We start from the raw sequence: 13,236 nt of genomic DNA on the forward strand, positions 1-13,236 counted from the left end.
GTACTTCCTTCCTCCCACAGACCCTCCCAACAGTACCCTCTCCAATCCCCATAGGTCTGCCTTTTACCCATCCTTTCAATGTCTCCACTTGACCTTGCAGAACTCACTAAAAGGGTGAGGGGGAGAGAGAAGAACTCTTCCTAAACAAGCCTGAGCAATATATTTTCATAATATTATTTAAATGACTTCCATTTAACTGTGAATTTGTTATTAATAAAGTAGTATGTTCCATACATATGTTTTGGAGATTTGCATCCATATAAGTAAGATCAATACATCTTTATCTATGAAGTCATCTAGAAAGGAAAATAAATCAATCAAAGTTGATGAAAAACATGAAATTTTTTAATGGTGAAAAAAAGGTGATAGTTTTTGTATAGCACTCGTATTGTATTTAAGAATTACTACTAGTTAAGGAAACAAGAGTTATTATTTGGAACATGACATGGAAGGATAGAAACCATCATGTGTACCAGGGTGGAATTTAAATTTTCTGCAAGGCACTCAGATGATAATGGAGTTGAGTCCTTGATGATGTTTCTCCTTGCTTTCCTGGAAGAAAGGAAAAGGGGAGCATCTAAGAATGAATGAATTAATCACTACAGCTAATTCTGGCATGTAGGGGTACTTTGTTTTGGTTTATTTTTTTCACTCTGAGAATTTAAAACAATGAAAATGCCACAGATCTTCAAGATGGGGAGACTTCTGAATGAATAGAATCTCTACAGTAACACGCACTATTTGGAAAAAGGCAAACAAACTTTAGAGAAAACTCAGTTACTGGCACTTTAGAAATATTTATCTTAGAAATAAGAAAATCTACATATTTTTCAAAGTTATTTTTTTTTCAGGCTGATTTGTTATTTACAGCTCTTCCTTAACAGTTTGACTGGGTTATGGGGGATTTATATCAAATCCTTCTCTACATCATTGCTTTCCATAATTATCATTATGGAAAGCATCATTTTCCACAGTCTTAGGAATTAACGAAGAAGCTAGATATTACTACTGTCTTTATTCTATACAACATATTGAAAAACCATTTAAGACAGAAAATTGAACCATGACCTCCTGGTTCATAGATTGACTCTCAAATACTGAGCAACACTGGCCTCGCTATTTATTATTATTATTCAAAATGTCTTATTTAAAAAAGCCAGTAAATTATAGGTTGGAACCTTTTCAAAATGTATGTGAATGTTATAGTTTACATCTATTTAATGTTTCTCTGGAACTTTTTTTTTACTTAGTGTATTCTTTAGGGTTTATTTCAGGAAAAGAAGAAGAAAATTTAACATCAAAAGAAAAAAAAATGAAGGGGAATTCCCTGATCACTTTCTATTGGAAACATTGTGATATAGATGCCTAGTCCAGCAATTTTCAACCTTTTTCATTTCATGGCACAATCTAATTATTAACATCTGGTAGCACATTAAAAATTATTTTTTTGCCAATCTGACAAAAAAAAAAATCAGTCAGCTATTGAGTTCACTGTTGTCATTTTTTTTTTTTTTTTTACAATTTAAAGGAAAAGAAGTCAGTACCCTGACTAAATAGTGTGATAATGCATGCTTTAAAAATTCTTGCAGCAAACTGGTTGAAAATCGCTGGTCTAGTCTATTCTAACAAACTTATTCTTATTTAAATCCAACATCTTTTCCTTTCTCCTTCCATACATATATATATTTCCTATGTTAATTATTTTAATTGAATTAACAAATTGATACACATGGAAAATTTTTATCTCTAACTCAAGGGTATGGATGAACAGATATAAAAGAATGCTCCTAAGCTTGGCCAACATGACTCAGTGGTTGGACGTCGACCTATGAACAAGGTGATCACAGTTCGATTCCTGGTCAGGGTACATGCCCAGGCTGTGGGCTCAGTCCCAGTGTGAGGTGTGCAGGAGGCAGCCAATCAATGATTCTATCTCATCATTGATGTTTCTATCTCTCCCTCTACTTTCCTCTCTGAAATAAAAAATATGTATATTTTAAAAGGATGCTCCTAAGAATCTGGCTATTAAAATGTGTCATTTTATTTCAAGCTGCCAAACAAAAAGTGACCTACTGTTACCAGTGTGCTTTATTTCCTACACTTAAAAGATCCTTTTGAAATAAAATAAGCTATGACTTGAAATTTTGAAAAAATACTACAAAGTACACCTACCGAAAATCAAGTCTTTCATTCAACTTGAGATCAAGATTGAAAGATTTAGCATTAATGTTTACCCTACCTAATAAAAGAGTAATATGCAAATTAACCATCACTCCGTTCCACAAACCAGGCCCACAAGCCACACCCTCCAGCTCATCAGAGTGTTATGCAAATTAACCCCAACCAAGATGGCTGCGGCCACAGAGGCTTGGGTTTCTCTGGCAATGGAAGAAGCCAAGCTTTCTGCCTGCCCTAATAGGCCTAAGCCTCCACTCCAGGCTACAAAGTTTTAATTGTAGAAGGTAAATAAATCCCAGATACCAGGGCCTCCACTTGGGTCACTGGGGGGCATGGCTGGCCTGCAAATCACCACTGACCCCTTACTCAGGCCACCATATATCCCATGGAAACCCCCACCCTGATCTGGGAGACCCTTCAGGGCAAACAGCTGGCCTCCACCATGCACCAGGCCTGTATCCTATCTAATAAAAGAGTAATATGCAGATTGACCATCACTACAACACACAATATGGCTGCCTCCATGTAGTCAAAGATCCTGCCCCCATGTGGTCAAAGATCGTGCCCCTATGTGGACACAAGATGGCCACCACAAGATGGCCAGCAGGGGAGGGCAGTTGGGAGAGACCAGGACTGCAAAGGAGGGTGGTTGTGAGTGATCAGGCACATAGGGAAAGGCAGTTGAGAGGCACCAGGCCTGTAAGGGAGGGCAGTTGAAGGCGATCAACCCTGAAGGGGGAGCAGTTAAGGGTGACCAGGCTGGCAGAGAAGGGAAGTTGGGCGCAACTGGACTGGCAGGAGAGCAGTTAGACACCAATCAGGCTGGGATGGGAGTGGTTAGGGGGTGATCAGGCTGGCAGGCAGAAGCAGTTAGGGGCAATCAGGAAGGAGGGCGGGCGAGCAGTTGGGAGCCAGCAGTCCTGGATTATGAGAGGGATGTCCCAGATTGGAGAGGGTACAGGCTGGGCTGAGGTACAATCCCCCTCCTGCCCCCATGCACGAATTTCGTGCACTGGGCCTCTAGTATAATACTTAATAAACAAAGGACAGTATAATTGCATATGTTGCAAGCTTACAAGCATTCAGATCCAGAACATACACTATGAGACATGTAAACCACCAAAATAGAAACAGAAGGGTACCTACTTCCCATGGCTTGTGAAGATTGAATGAGACAATACATGAATCTTATGAAAAGATATATCTTACTAGATTTTATATACTGCATTGTTACTGACAGATACAAAAATCAGAACTTCCTTAAGGCAAATTAAAAATATAAATTTAGGCTAATTTAAAACTTTTCAAGGTATCTCTGCCTATATGAAGGATTTACCTTTTATGCACCATCTGGAAACAGCAGGTTCCAAAAGCAACCAGTATCAATAAGAGCAGTGGTATTGTTGGTATGACAACATAAATGAGATTGGGAATTATACCTACAAATGTAAAGCAGCCAGTGTAAAAAGACAGTTGAAGCAGAATTCTAACACCAAAGTTATATACAAAGTTTCCCAGAATTTAAGATAAAACAAAATTATTATCAATAAATAGATTCTCAACAAGAGTCTCCCCTAAGTACTAAAGAGCCTAATTACATAATACATTTGTATTTATTAAAAATCAAAATCATACTGCATTTAGTGTCATGCTCCTATTCAGTGTCCCTATTTCCAAAAGTATTTCTAAATCTGCTATTCAGATAGGGCTAGTTTTCATAATGTATTAATGATCTTAGCTATCTCACTTCACTAATCTTTCTTAGTTCTTATTTAGAAATCCAAGCACTGATTATTAAAGAATAATAATCATTATTAAAATAACTGTTCATTTATTGGACACATAATTATACTAACCAATAAGCTTAGTGTCATGAAGATATGCAAGACTTCCTGGCATTACAACAAAGTATGTAAATATTAACTGATGATATAGTCATAACCCAGCGACACAAAACTTCAGGGGCATGAAGACTTGGTCTTAATTAAATTCTAAAATGAATCCTTTTTAATCCTGTTCCATCACACTTGATCATGTTGGGTATTCTCAGTAAAATAAAAAACTGAAGTCTCAGACAGCATAAAATTACCTTCTTGAACATTTTGTCAATGTCATATAGGGGGGAAATATCCCAAATGTAATTATTTATTGATTATCTTTAATTAGGTTTTGATGTTCTGAATGATTTAAAATCAGACATCTGAAAATAAAGCACACTAAGCTTTAATATCATATCCATACAGGAAAAACAAATTGAAAACTATGCATTTCACTTGCCAATCAAAAGCAGATATCATTATTAATCTAAATAATTGTGGCCAAAGTGGACCAACCAAAGCAAACTATCCATTTAACTACATATAACTTCCTTTGTTAACAAAAGAGGGTATAGCCGAAACCGGTTTGGCTCAGTGGTAGAGTGTCCGTCTGTGGACTGAAAGGTCCCAGGTTCGATTCCGGTCAGGGGCATGTACATTGGTTGCGGGCACATCCCTGGTAGGGGGTGTGCAAGAGGCAGCTGGTCGATGTTTCTCTCTCATTGACGTTTCTAGCTCTCTATCTCTCTCCCTTCCTCTCTGTAAAAAAATCAATAAAATATATTTAAAAAAAAAAAAAAAGAGGGTATATTAGCTGAGGTCCAGGGATGAGGTATTTTGAGGATAATATATTTTCATCAGCTCTTGAGCCTCCAATAAGTTAACAGGTGACTTCAAGAATTTTAAAAATTCACAAAATATTTTTCCCCTTTTTCAAATGATCCCTCATCTATGTTAGTAAAGAAAAAGAGACAGTGTTCCCCACTCTTTTGTGGATTTTATATGGCCTGTGAAAAGATCTTGAGACTTTGGGTCTTTGGCTTAATCCTCACAAAGTAGCTAGGATAAGTCAGCATTCCTATCCAATTGCCATAGGCCCAGGCTAAAATGATTTTTGACTAACATGCCATCTGCACTGGGATATCATTGTTTCTTTTGCAGACAGTGGTATGTTGGAGGCAGCCAGGAAGTATTTACATCAGAAAATCCCAAAGTCTATGAATCAGGTGTTTTGTTTTGTTTTTCTTTTAATATTTATTATTGAAAGTATTACATATGCCCCCTTTTTCCCCATTGACCTCTTCTAGCCCAGCCCCAGGCTTTCATCACCCTACTGACTATGTCCATGGGTTATGCATACATGCACACAGTTCTTTGATTGATCTCTTTTTATTTTATACCCACCTTACCCTGGCCAATCCTTAAACATTTACCAGCACAACACTGTTGGCAGGCCACTGCATATGAAAATTTATATCATAACTCCTATATGTTGTTGGGGGAAGTTCCTTGTAGATTCAGATTTTAATGGGGATTACTTAGTTTAGTGCTAGACACATAACCAATCAGAAGAAAACAAAATAGGTTCTTGTATGCAAAAACTAGCTTAGCATCAGTTGTTCTAACCTAGTTCAAAAGTAAATGCCCATAGGCCCATATTTAGTGCACCATTTCACCAAGCAACAAGAAAAGTTGGGGCCAACTGGAAGCAGAGTTTAAACAAACAGTTTCTGTTCTCCCTAGAAGATTTAAAGACACAAGAACGAATTACCTGCTTCAGTAACAACCACATTTTGATGGATGTCTTCTGGTTGGTTTGTAAAGTAAGTCTTCTCTCCAGGAGTTGTTGGCTTGATCTCTTTAGATAATAAATACAGACATCATATGATTATATGTAGTGATCAACATGAGAAATGCAAACAGATGAAAATAAAAGTTTATTATAAAATATAAGCACCAGTTTTGACTTCTGAACAATTTACAGCTAAGAATTATATTTGGATTCAAATTTATGTGCAGTTATCTAACTAGAAAGTCAACATTTAATTACCTTTAAATCAAGCATCTAGTTGGTGAGCCCTCGCAATTATAACCACATTAGCAATCAACAGCATGTCTACAGACAATAATATCAAACAGGCACGAAGCCAGGCAAAAGATAACCAAGAAGCAGTGACCATAAGACTGTGAGCCACTAACTGCAATTCAACCACAAGCAACAATGATTTTGGTACTAATATCAGTGTAATATGTAGGTTCCTCCTTACAATAATAGTCAGCAGGAGATTGCATATGGATTACATTTGGAATTGATGATTCCAATATTATTCTAAGCACATTATCCATACAAATAATGCTATCCTTGGATATTATCTTCAATAGTGTCTACCTCTTTTTAAAATATGCTAATAAACAAAAGCTGGCAGTTGTTTGGATCTCCTCAATTCTATGCCTTTAAAATATATTGAAAATATTACCATGACCTGGTTCTGCTCTATCACCTCATTATTTTTCTAGTTCTTATTTGTTAAACTAATAGTTCAGTGACTATCTAAATTATTAAGAAAATGTCCTGTGAATTTATTTCCATTTGTTCCAAAAATATACTTTCCTATTTATTTTTGTCAAATGATGGAGAGAAAAGCACATATGCAGCATCTTATATTCATTTCAGAATAGGAAATCATTTCAATGTAATGTTTACTACTCTGACTGACCACATAGTCTCTATTCATTGGGAGTTTAAGCATATACCATCCTGTAATAATATTTATTATCACTATGGATATATTTCACCCTGACCCTTATTAGACTCCACTAGGTTTCAAATACAGTCTTACCCTACACTCATTCTTCTGCAGAACTCAAGTAGGCACTCTATGCCTATCTCAACAGGTATTTGTTGAACAAATAATACAGATATTATGTAATTGATCAGCTCAGAACTTATCAGTTTAAAAATAATTTTAATAAAATTTAATTTAATGCAGTTGCTGATTAAGTAATGACATTTGAGAAACATAATTCCATACATATTATTTTTAATGTCTAAGAACAAAAGTATATAGTGTAATTTAAATAAATGCAAAAATTAGATTCAGATGTATCTCTATAAAAATGCATTTGGGTAACATTGATAGACTTATAGAATAGATATGCAGCTATGGGACAATAAGAAAAATGATGGCGAAGAGAACAGGCAAACTCAGAAGTAAATTATTCACTTGGGATATGAGCAGTCATGCCTAGATGGTACGTGGGAGCAGAAAGAGAAGATTAAGTCCAAATTAAACAGTAGTTCTGGTATAGTTAGAGAAATAATTAAAGTTCAAAGTATAAATATTTGAAGATTTAGGTAGAATATAGGAAATAAAGGAAAAAATAATTTTATGTCTACAATGCTGTTCCATGAGTAATATATACCTAGTTTATCTAAAATGAAACAAGTCAGGAAGATTCTGAGATTATAGTGTCCTAAAAAATGTAACTATGAAGGCCAAAATAAATGAATAAAATAAAATAAACAAATACCCTTGGGTCAAGTTTTTCATCTAAAACCTCAGAAAAGAAGAAAATATTGTATTAAGAAAATTCTATAATATAACCTGTTTAAGAGTTTTGAGTCATAGAGTTGCAAATAGAAACTACCAGAGAATAACAACTTTATCTTTTTTAAGAAAAAAAAGAAGACAAAAAACATAAAAGTATAACAGATTAGCTTTGTAAAGGCTTCTAAAAGGGTAATGATGGATTTAGCAACCCAGGGGCTGCTAAAGAATAAACTCACCAGGGAGAGAAAGTTGGCTAATATACTCAAGAGCAGGATAAACATGACAGAGAAGTAAATCTAATTCAACTAATCCCTTGTGCTTCATGGTCTTATGAGAAACAGGAATCATGTAATTTCAAGAGAATAATGGAAATAGCAGCACTTGATTATGATTGCCTTCCATGAGTACATGAGGTCAAGTACACAGAAGAGTTAAAATGTATTTCCAAAAACTGAGGAGACAAATAGCTCCAAAAGAAATCCCAAAGCCTAAGTATCTAATTTGACTTTCTTAAATTATTTTTTAAAATGAGTTTATACAGTTTTGATTAATCTCTCTCTGGGCCAAATATCAATTCAGTTGAGCTGTCTCGTTCAAAGTAATTTAAATTTACTATTTCCATAGGAAACTACACTGTGGCTAGCATAGGTCAATGCAATCTTCTCATTTGTTGCATAGGGCAATGAATTAGAGACTTTAGCAAAAGCTGATTAAGGAGGCATATTTCAAAGAATGAGGAGCACAGCAAGACCATGGCACATGTCCCTACTTTTTTTCAAGGTGGTTGGTTCAGTGAGCTATGACCACTTTGATATTCACTGAAGAGTATGTGCAAGAACCATGCCATGAAATCCTAAGCTAATGTTCCTTTGATCCCTTAAATTCCCCAGATGATCACCCAAAGAACTGTTGCTCAAATGTGTAAATCCATGGGTTCTTTGGTGACATACCTCCTTCACATACACCATACTGAATATTTTAAATATTTTAAAATAGATGTTTATTTTTCATTAAATCAACTTATAAAAACACAATTCGACCTTCATATTGGAAATGATTATTGCCTCCTAAAGACACCTTCCTGGATGTTTCTACTATAAGGGGTCTTTAACAGCCCGCGGGCCACATGCGGCCCGCAGAGGAGTCTGATCCGGCCCGCCAGGTTTTTTGGGCAGTGAGCACAGCCGAGGTGTTACAGTAGGAATTAGTAGTTCATATAGTCCGGCCCTCCAGCTCTCTGAGGGACCGTGATCTGGCCCCCACTTTAAAAAGTTTGAGGACCCCTGGCGCCTAGCTGTTTCTAGTGACTGAATAGAGTTTCTATTTCTAGTGACCCTAGTTTCCATAGTTTCTAGTTACTCTGGTCCTCACTCTGCGGCAGCTTGTCCTGTAGCACACAGTGGGCTTCGGGACCCTGCATGACAGGACAAGCTGCAGACTACACCCCGTTTCACAGAAAAACAAAAAGAGCCAAAGGAAGCAAAGCCTAAAGATAAGACAGTACAAGCAGATATGTGCAGAATCTGTTACGTCAGTTTGCAGTACATCCTACCTGGTTCATACTTGCAGATGTAATTGTGCTTCATGTTGCACCTGTCGTCATTCCACTGGTAAAGGTAGGGGCCTCCAAGGCCAGGATTGGCCGTAGGTTGATGATACATCACAACGCACTTTTCACTTCCACAGGAAGGTTCATCCGTATACCAGTTTCTGAAAATACAGGGTGGGGCAAAAGTAGGATTACAGTTGTTCGTGTAGAAAAATAATGCAATAATAAATAGCAATGCAATAATTAATCAATAATAATGCAATGATTAATAATAATACAATGATTAATAAAGTAACACAATGATTATTAAATAATAACACAAGAACTGGGTTCCACATACTGAAAACCTACTCTTGTCCCACTCTGTAGAAGTAGGAACACTTCTAAGTGATGTCACCTGTTCTATTCTGACATCCCCTACAGGGAACAAAATCTCCCTCAGGAGCCTACTCACCGGTACTGGGAGCCGCTGCCATCTGACCAGCGGTAGAGATCTGGGCAGGCACCGGACGCTTGCCCCTCTCCACTCCTCCAGAGGCCTATCCAGAAGTCGCCATCAGAAATCCCCGTGCCTGGCTTCGTCAGGTTTTGCAGCATGCTTTCTATCAACTTCTGTTCGGCCGCGTTCTCCAGGCTGAGCAGGACTCCCCCCTCGCTCTCACAGGCCAGGCGCGCCTCCTGGAAGCTCACCCGGCTGGACAGTTCCTGGAAGTAGGCCATCTTGTAGCAGGGGTGCTTGTAGTCAGCAAAGCACACCTTTTGGCCTGAAAGGCAAGCAAGCAAGCAAGCAAACAAGACAGATGACTTAAACACACAGGCAACAAGACAAAAACAAAAACAGATTGAAAAACAATCTCAAAATTGAATTTCACATACGCCTACATATTGAGAGAATGAATTTTCCTGATGTCATACTATGAATAGGCACGATCATGTCGAGTCATGATGAAGCCATAGTGTATGGGACTTAGCTAACTCTACCAGCAATGGAATATTTTATTTATACTCTCCCCCGTTTTACCTCCAAACATGGAAGCCAGGATGATACAGACTCTCCCCAGTGGTCAAGCTGCTTTGTTTCTCATTAACTTCTTTGGTTCACCTCTTACTTCTGGTTGTCCATTCACAAACAGCCTAGAACCCTTCTCTGTCACTGTTCCCTATCACCAACTTGCTGCCCATGGCCTACACCACTCTTGGACTTTGTCTGATTTCAGCTAGGTGTAGCCTTGGAAAATAGACTATCATACTATTTTGTGTAAAATTAAGTTAAATGACTCTATGCTAAGAAATTGAGCACAAAGTTTTACTGCTTTCTTATGGTTCACCAGCAGGAGCAGTATTTCTCTTGAGATTGTAGGGTTTTTTACTGTGTAATTTGGAGCGGAGCCAGAAAAGTTGTCAGTAATGATGGCTGGAGGTGTTGTTGTACTTAAACACTGGGAACAAAATAAAGCTTCCCAGATTTGCACTCTTAATTACAGTGTATCACCCTGAGCCAGTGCCAGTAACACATCCCTTCTCCCAGAGTCAGCAACTCATCACCTCTGAGGACACACAGAGGCAGGAGGGAGCGGAAATCAGCGCAAGGCCATTCACCTCACAACAGTGTTTGAGTGACAGGCATCCAATAACTCGACACACGTGGAGAATAGCCGACTAATAAAATAGCAGCCAGTTGTCCTCTCTCTCATTCACCCTGATCTGGACCCAGGAGCAACACACTGAATCACATGAACAAATTAGCAGACTGCCCCCAACTAATTGCTAATGAAAAATAGCAGGCAGGTATGAATGTCCTCAGGAAACTGAAATTAAAGATTGACTTCCAATGGACAAATCCGTCAGAAATATTCATTGAGCGATGATTATGGAAGTCCCAATGATTGGTCCTAGCATAATTTTTATTTAAAAAACTTTCTCCTAGTCTATTATTGGGTTTTGAGATGACTTCATTATTAAAAAGTGTTGTTTCTGGTAATAATTTAACAATGCCATTAAGCCTCATGATTTGTATGCCTGTATTTTCACTTCTGGCAATGCCATGAAGCCTAGTGATTTTTATGTCTGTATTTTTAAATCAAGCTCTGTTTCCATTTTCATCTTCTGCATCCTTTACATACTTCTAAGTTTCAAAATATCTCTCAACGGCATTCCCTTGAGGTTTCAATTTGCTTAGTTTTTCATTCTAAGACATCTCAGTCTTGGATATGATTCCTGTACTTTTAAAATAGTAACCTCGTCCAACAAGATTGTTTTGCCAGATGTCAAAAAGCCAATTTAAAAAAATTGATTAGCTAGAAGTTTTAATAAGTAAAAGTTCTTTATGTAACAAATATACACACATCCAGAGGATATGTATGTATGACTTACATGCGAAAAGTCTCTGCTCATTATCTTTCCTATATTAAAAGTAAATGCAGCACAGACTTAGTATTTATGGTGAGAGTACACAAATGGTGAGACTTATTTATAAAATTAAGATAGTGCTTCTAATTAGACAGCTTTTGGTATCAGAAAATTCCTATTACCACTATTAGCTATTAGCAAAGTATAAATGTTAGTCTGTAGAGAAGTAATAATAAGAGAAAATCCATAGACAGGGGTTATATTTAAAATAACAACTAATACTGCAGGGCCCTGGATGATAGCCAATCGTGATGCTCGCTGTATCTGTGTCTGTGTCTGTGTCTGTGTCTGTGGCTGTGGCTATGGTTGTGGGTGATGGAGTGGTCCGGGAGTCCTGGGACAGGGGGTGGAGACTGCGGTGGCTGCATTGCAGGGGACCTCTCAGCGAATCGGGACAGTGGCCAATTACCAACTGCAGATAGACATTGACTCCAACGGGTATTGATTGAATAGCAAAGGTGTCCACAGACTTTGAACTGAAAAGTCGCTAGCAGTACAGATCTAGCATGGCAGTTTCCAGGAAATTATGGAAACATTGCAGGTTTTTTTTTTTAATAATTCATATATCATAGTCAGTTAAAGCTGACGCTGTGAACTTCTTTACATCCAATTGTACTTCACTCCTGATTTCCACCTTCTCAGGCAAACGTAGTCCATGTTGCAGCAAAAGAAGAAGCTATGGAACTGCTGACTGTCATTTCAGCTGACCACACTGGGCTGTCATCGTGGTGAACTCCAACAGCTGGGAAACAGATGTTGCCCTGATTCCCAGAAAAGTCCCATTAATACGGATCTGCTGGAAGCAACTTTTCCCACTTCTGTAAAGGCTAATATTCCTAGAGAACCATGATGGTTCCCTCCCTTCTCATTCTGTGAGATCACGAAGAGAATTTCCTCTTCTCTTACTTCTAAATGTTATATTCAGATAAAATCTTCCACCCACCACTTTGAAATACAGGAGTTCTAATCTTCCATCTATTCCATCTATTCCATATACTTCATCTAACCTCCTATCAACCAGTCTACTAACCATAACATATTCAAATAATGGTGTAACTGTTTTTGTTACACGAAGGCTAACTTGAAACTATCAAACAATAATTTATTAAATGTTACTTAGCACTTGTAGTGCTAAGAAATATCCTTTGCTTGTTGGCTTATTTACAAGAGAGAGAAAAGACCTAGGAGTCTACACCTATTGGTCTCTTTCTCTCTCTCTCTCTCTCTCTCTCTCTCTCTCTCTCTCTCTCTCTCTCACACACACACACACACACACACACACACCCTTACATATGTACCTAGGAACTTTTATTTAGAGATCATTCTCAGTATTGCCTATTAAAATAAACATTCCTAACAATATCAGAGCCAAAACTGCACTATTTCCATGAACATATGACTTTGTCTTTTTTTCTTAGTCATTAAAATTCCTTTAGAGCTAAATATTGGCAGAGTTTTCAATGCTTTTGGCAATATGTAAAAGTGGGGCCAAACTCATAAATGCACTGCAGTTTACTTTTTTCTTCCTGAATAGAAAGGGATGTTGTTGTTATTTCGCTTATATGATGACTGACAGGTGAGTCGTCAATGTGTTATGAAAGTAATCACATTTTTCTTAGACCTCATACTCTAATCATATATTATCAATATTAATTAAATATTTAATTTCTATCCCATTATTCAGTAAAATATACAAGACAGTTTATGAATTCCTGTTGTTAGTGATGGCCTA

At 37.4% G+C, this 13,236-nt stretch overlaps 1 protein-coding gene across 3 annotated transcripts in view; it reads right to left on the minus strand.

The window, feature by feature from the left end:
• Window positions 1–13,236, minus strand: part of CHODL (chondrolectin) — a 220,386-nt gene that overhangs the window by 3,725 nt on the left and 203,425 nt on the right. For 2 of the 3 annotated variants that reach the window (XM_084874331.1, XM_084874329.1), the window contains exons 2-4: window positions 9,550–9,859; window positions 9,099–9,256; window positions 5,767–5,853 (exon numbers count right to left, since the gene is read on the minus strand). In XM_084874331.1, the coding sequence (XP_084730457.1) occupies window positions 5,767–5,853; window positions 9,099–9,256; window positions 9,550–9,815 (511 nt within the window). In that variant the 5' untranslated portion in view covers window positions 9,816–9,859. Of the gene's footprint in view, window positions 1–3,514; window positions 3,618–5,766; window positions 5,854–9,098; window positions 9,257–9,549; window positions 9,860–13,236 lie in introns of all 3 variants that reach the window. The other variant, XM_084874330.1, reaches the window with a different exon arrangement.

This window comes from Pipistrellus hanaki (assembly GCF_964339955.1).
Source record: "Pipistrellus hanaki genome assembly, chromosome: 2".
NCBI classification, from domain to species: Eukaryota; Metazoa; Chordata; class Mammalia; order Chiroptera; family Vespertilionidae; genus Pipistrellus; species Pipistrellus hanaki.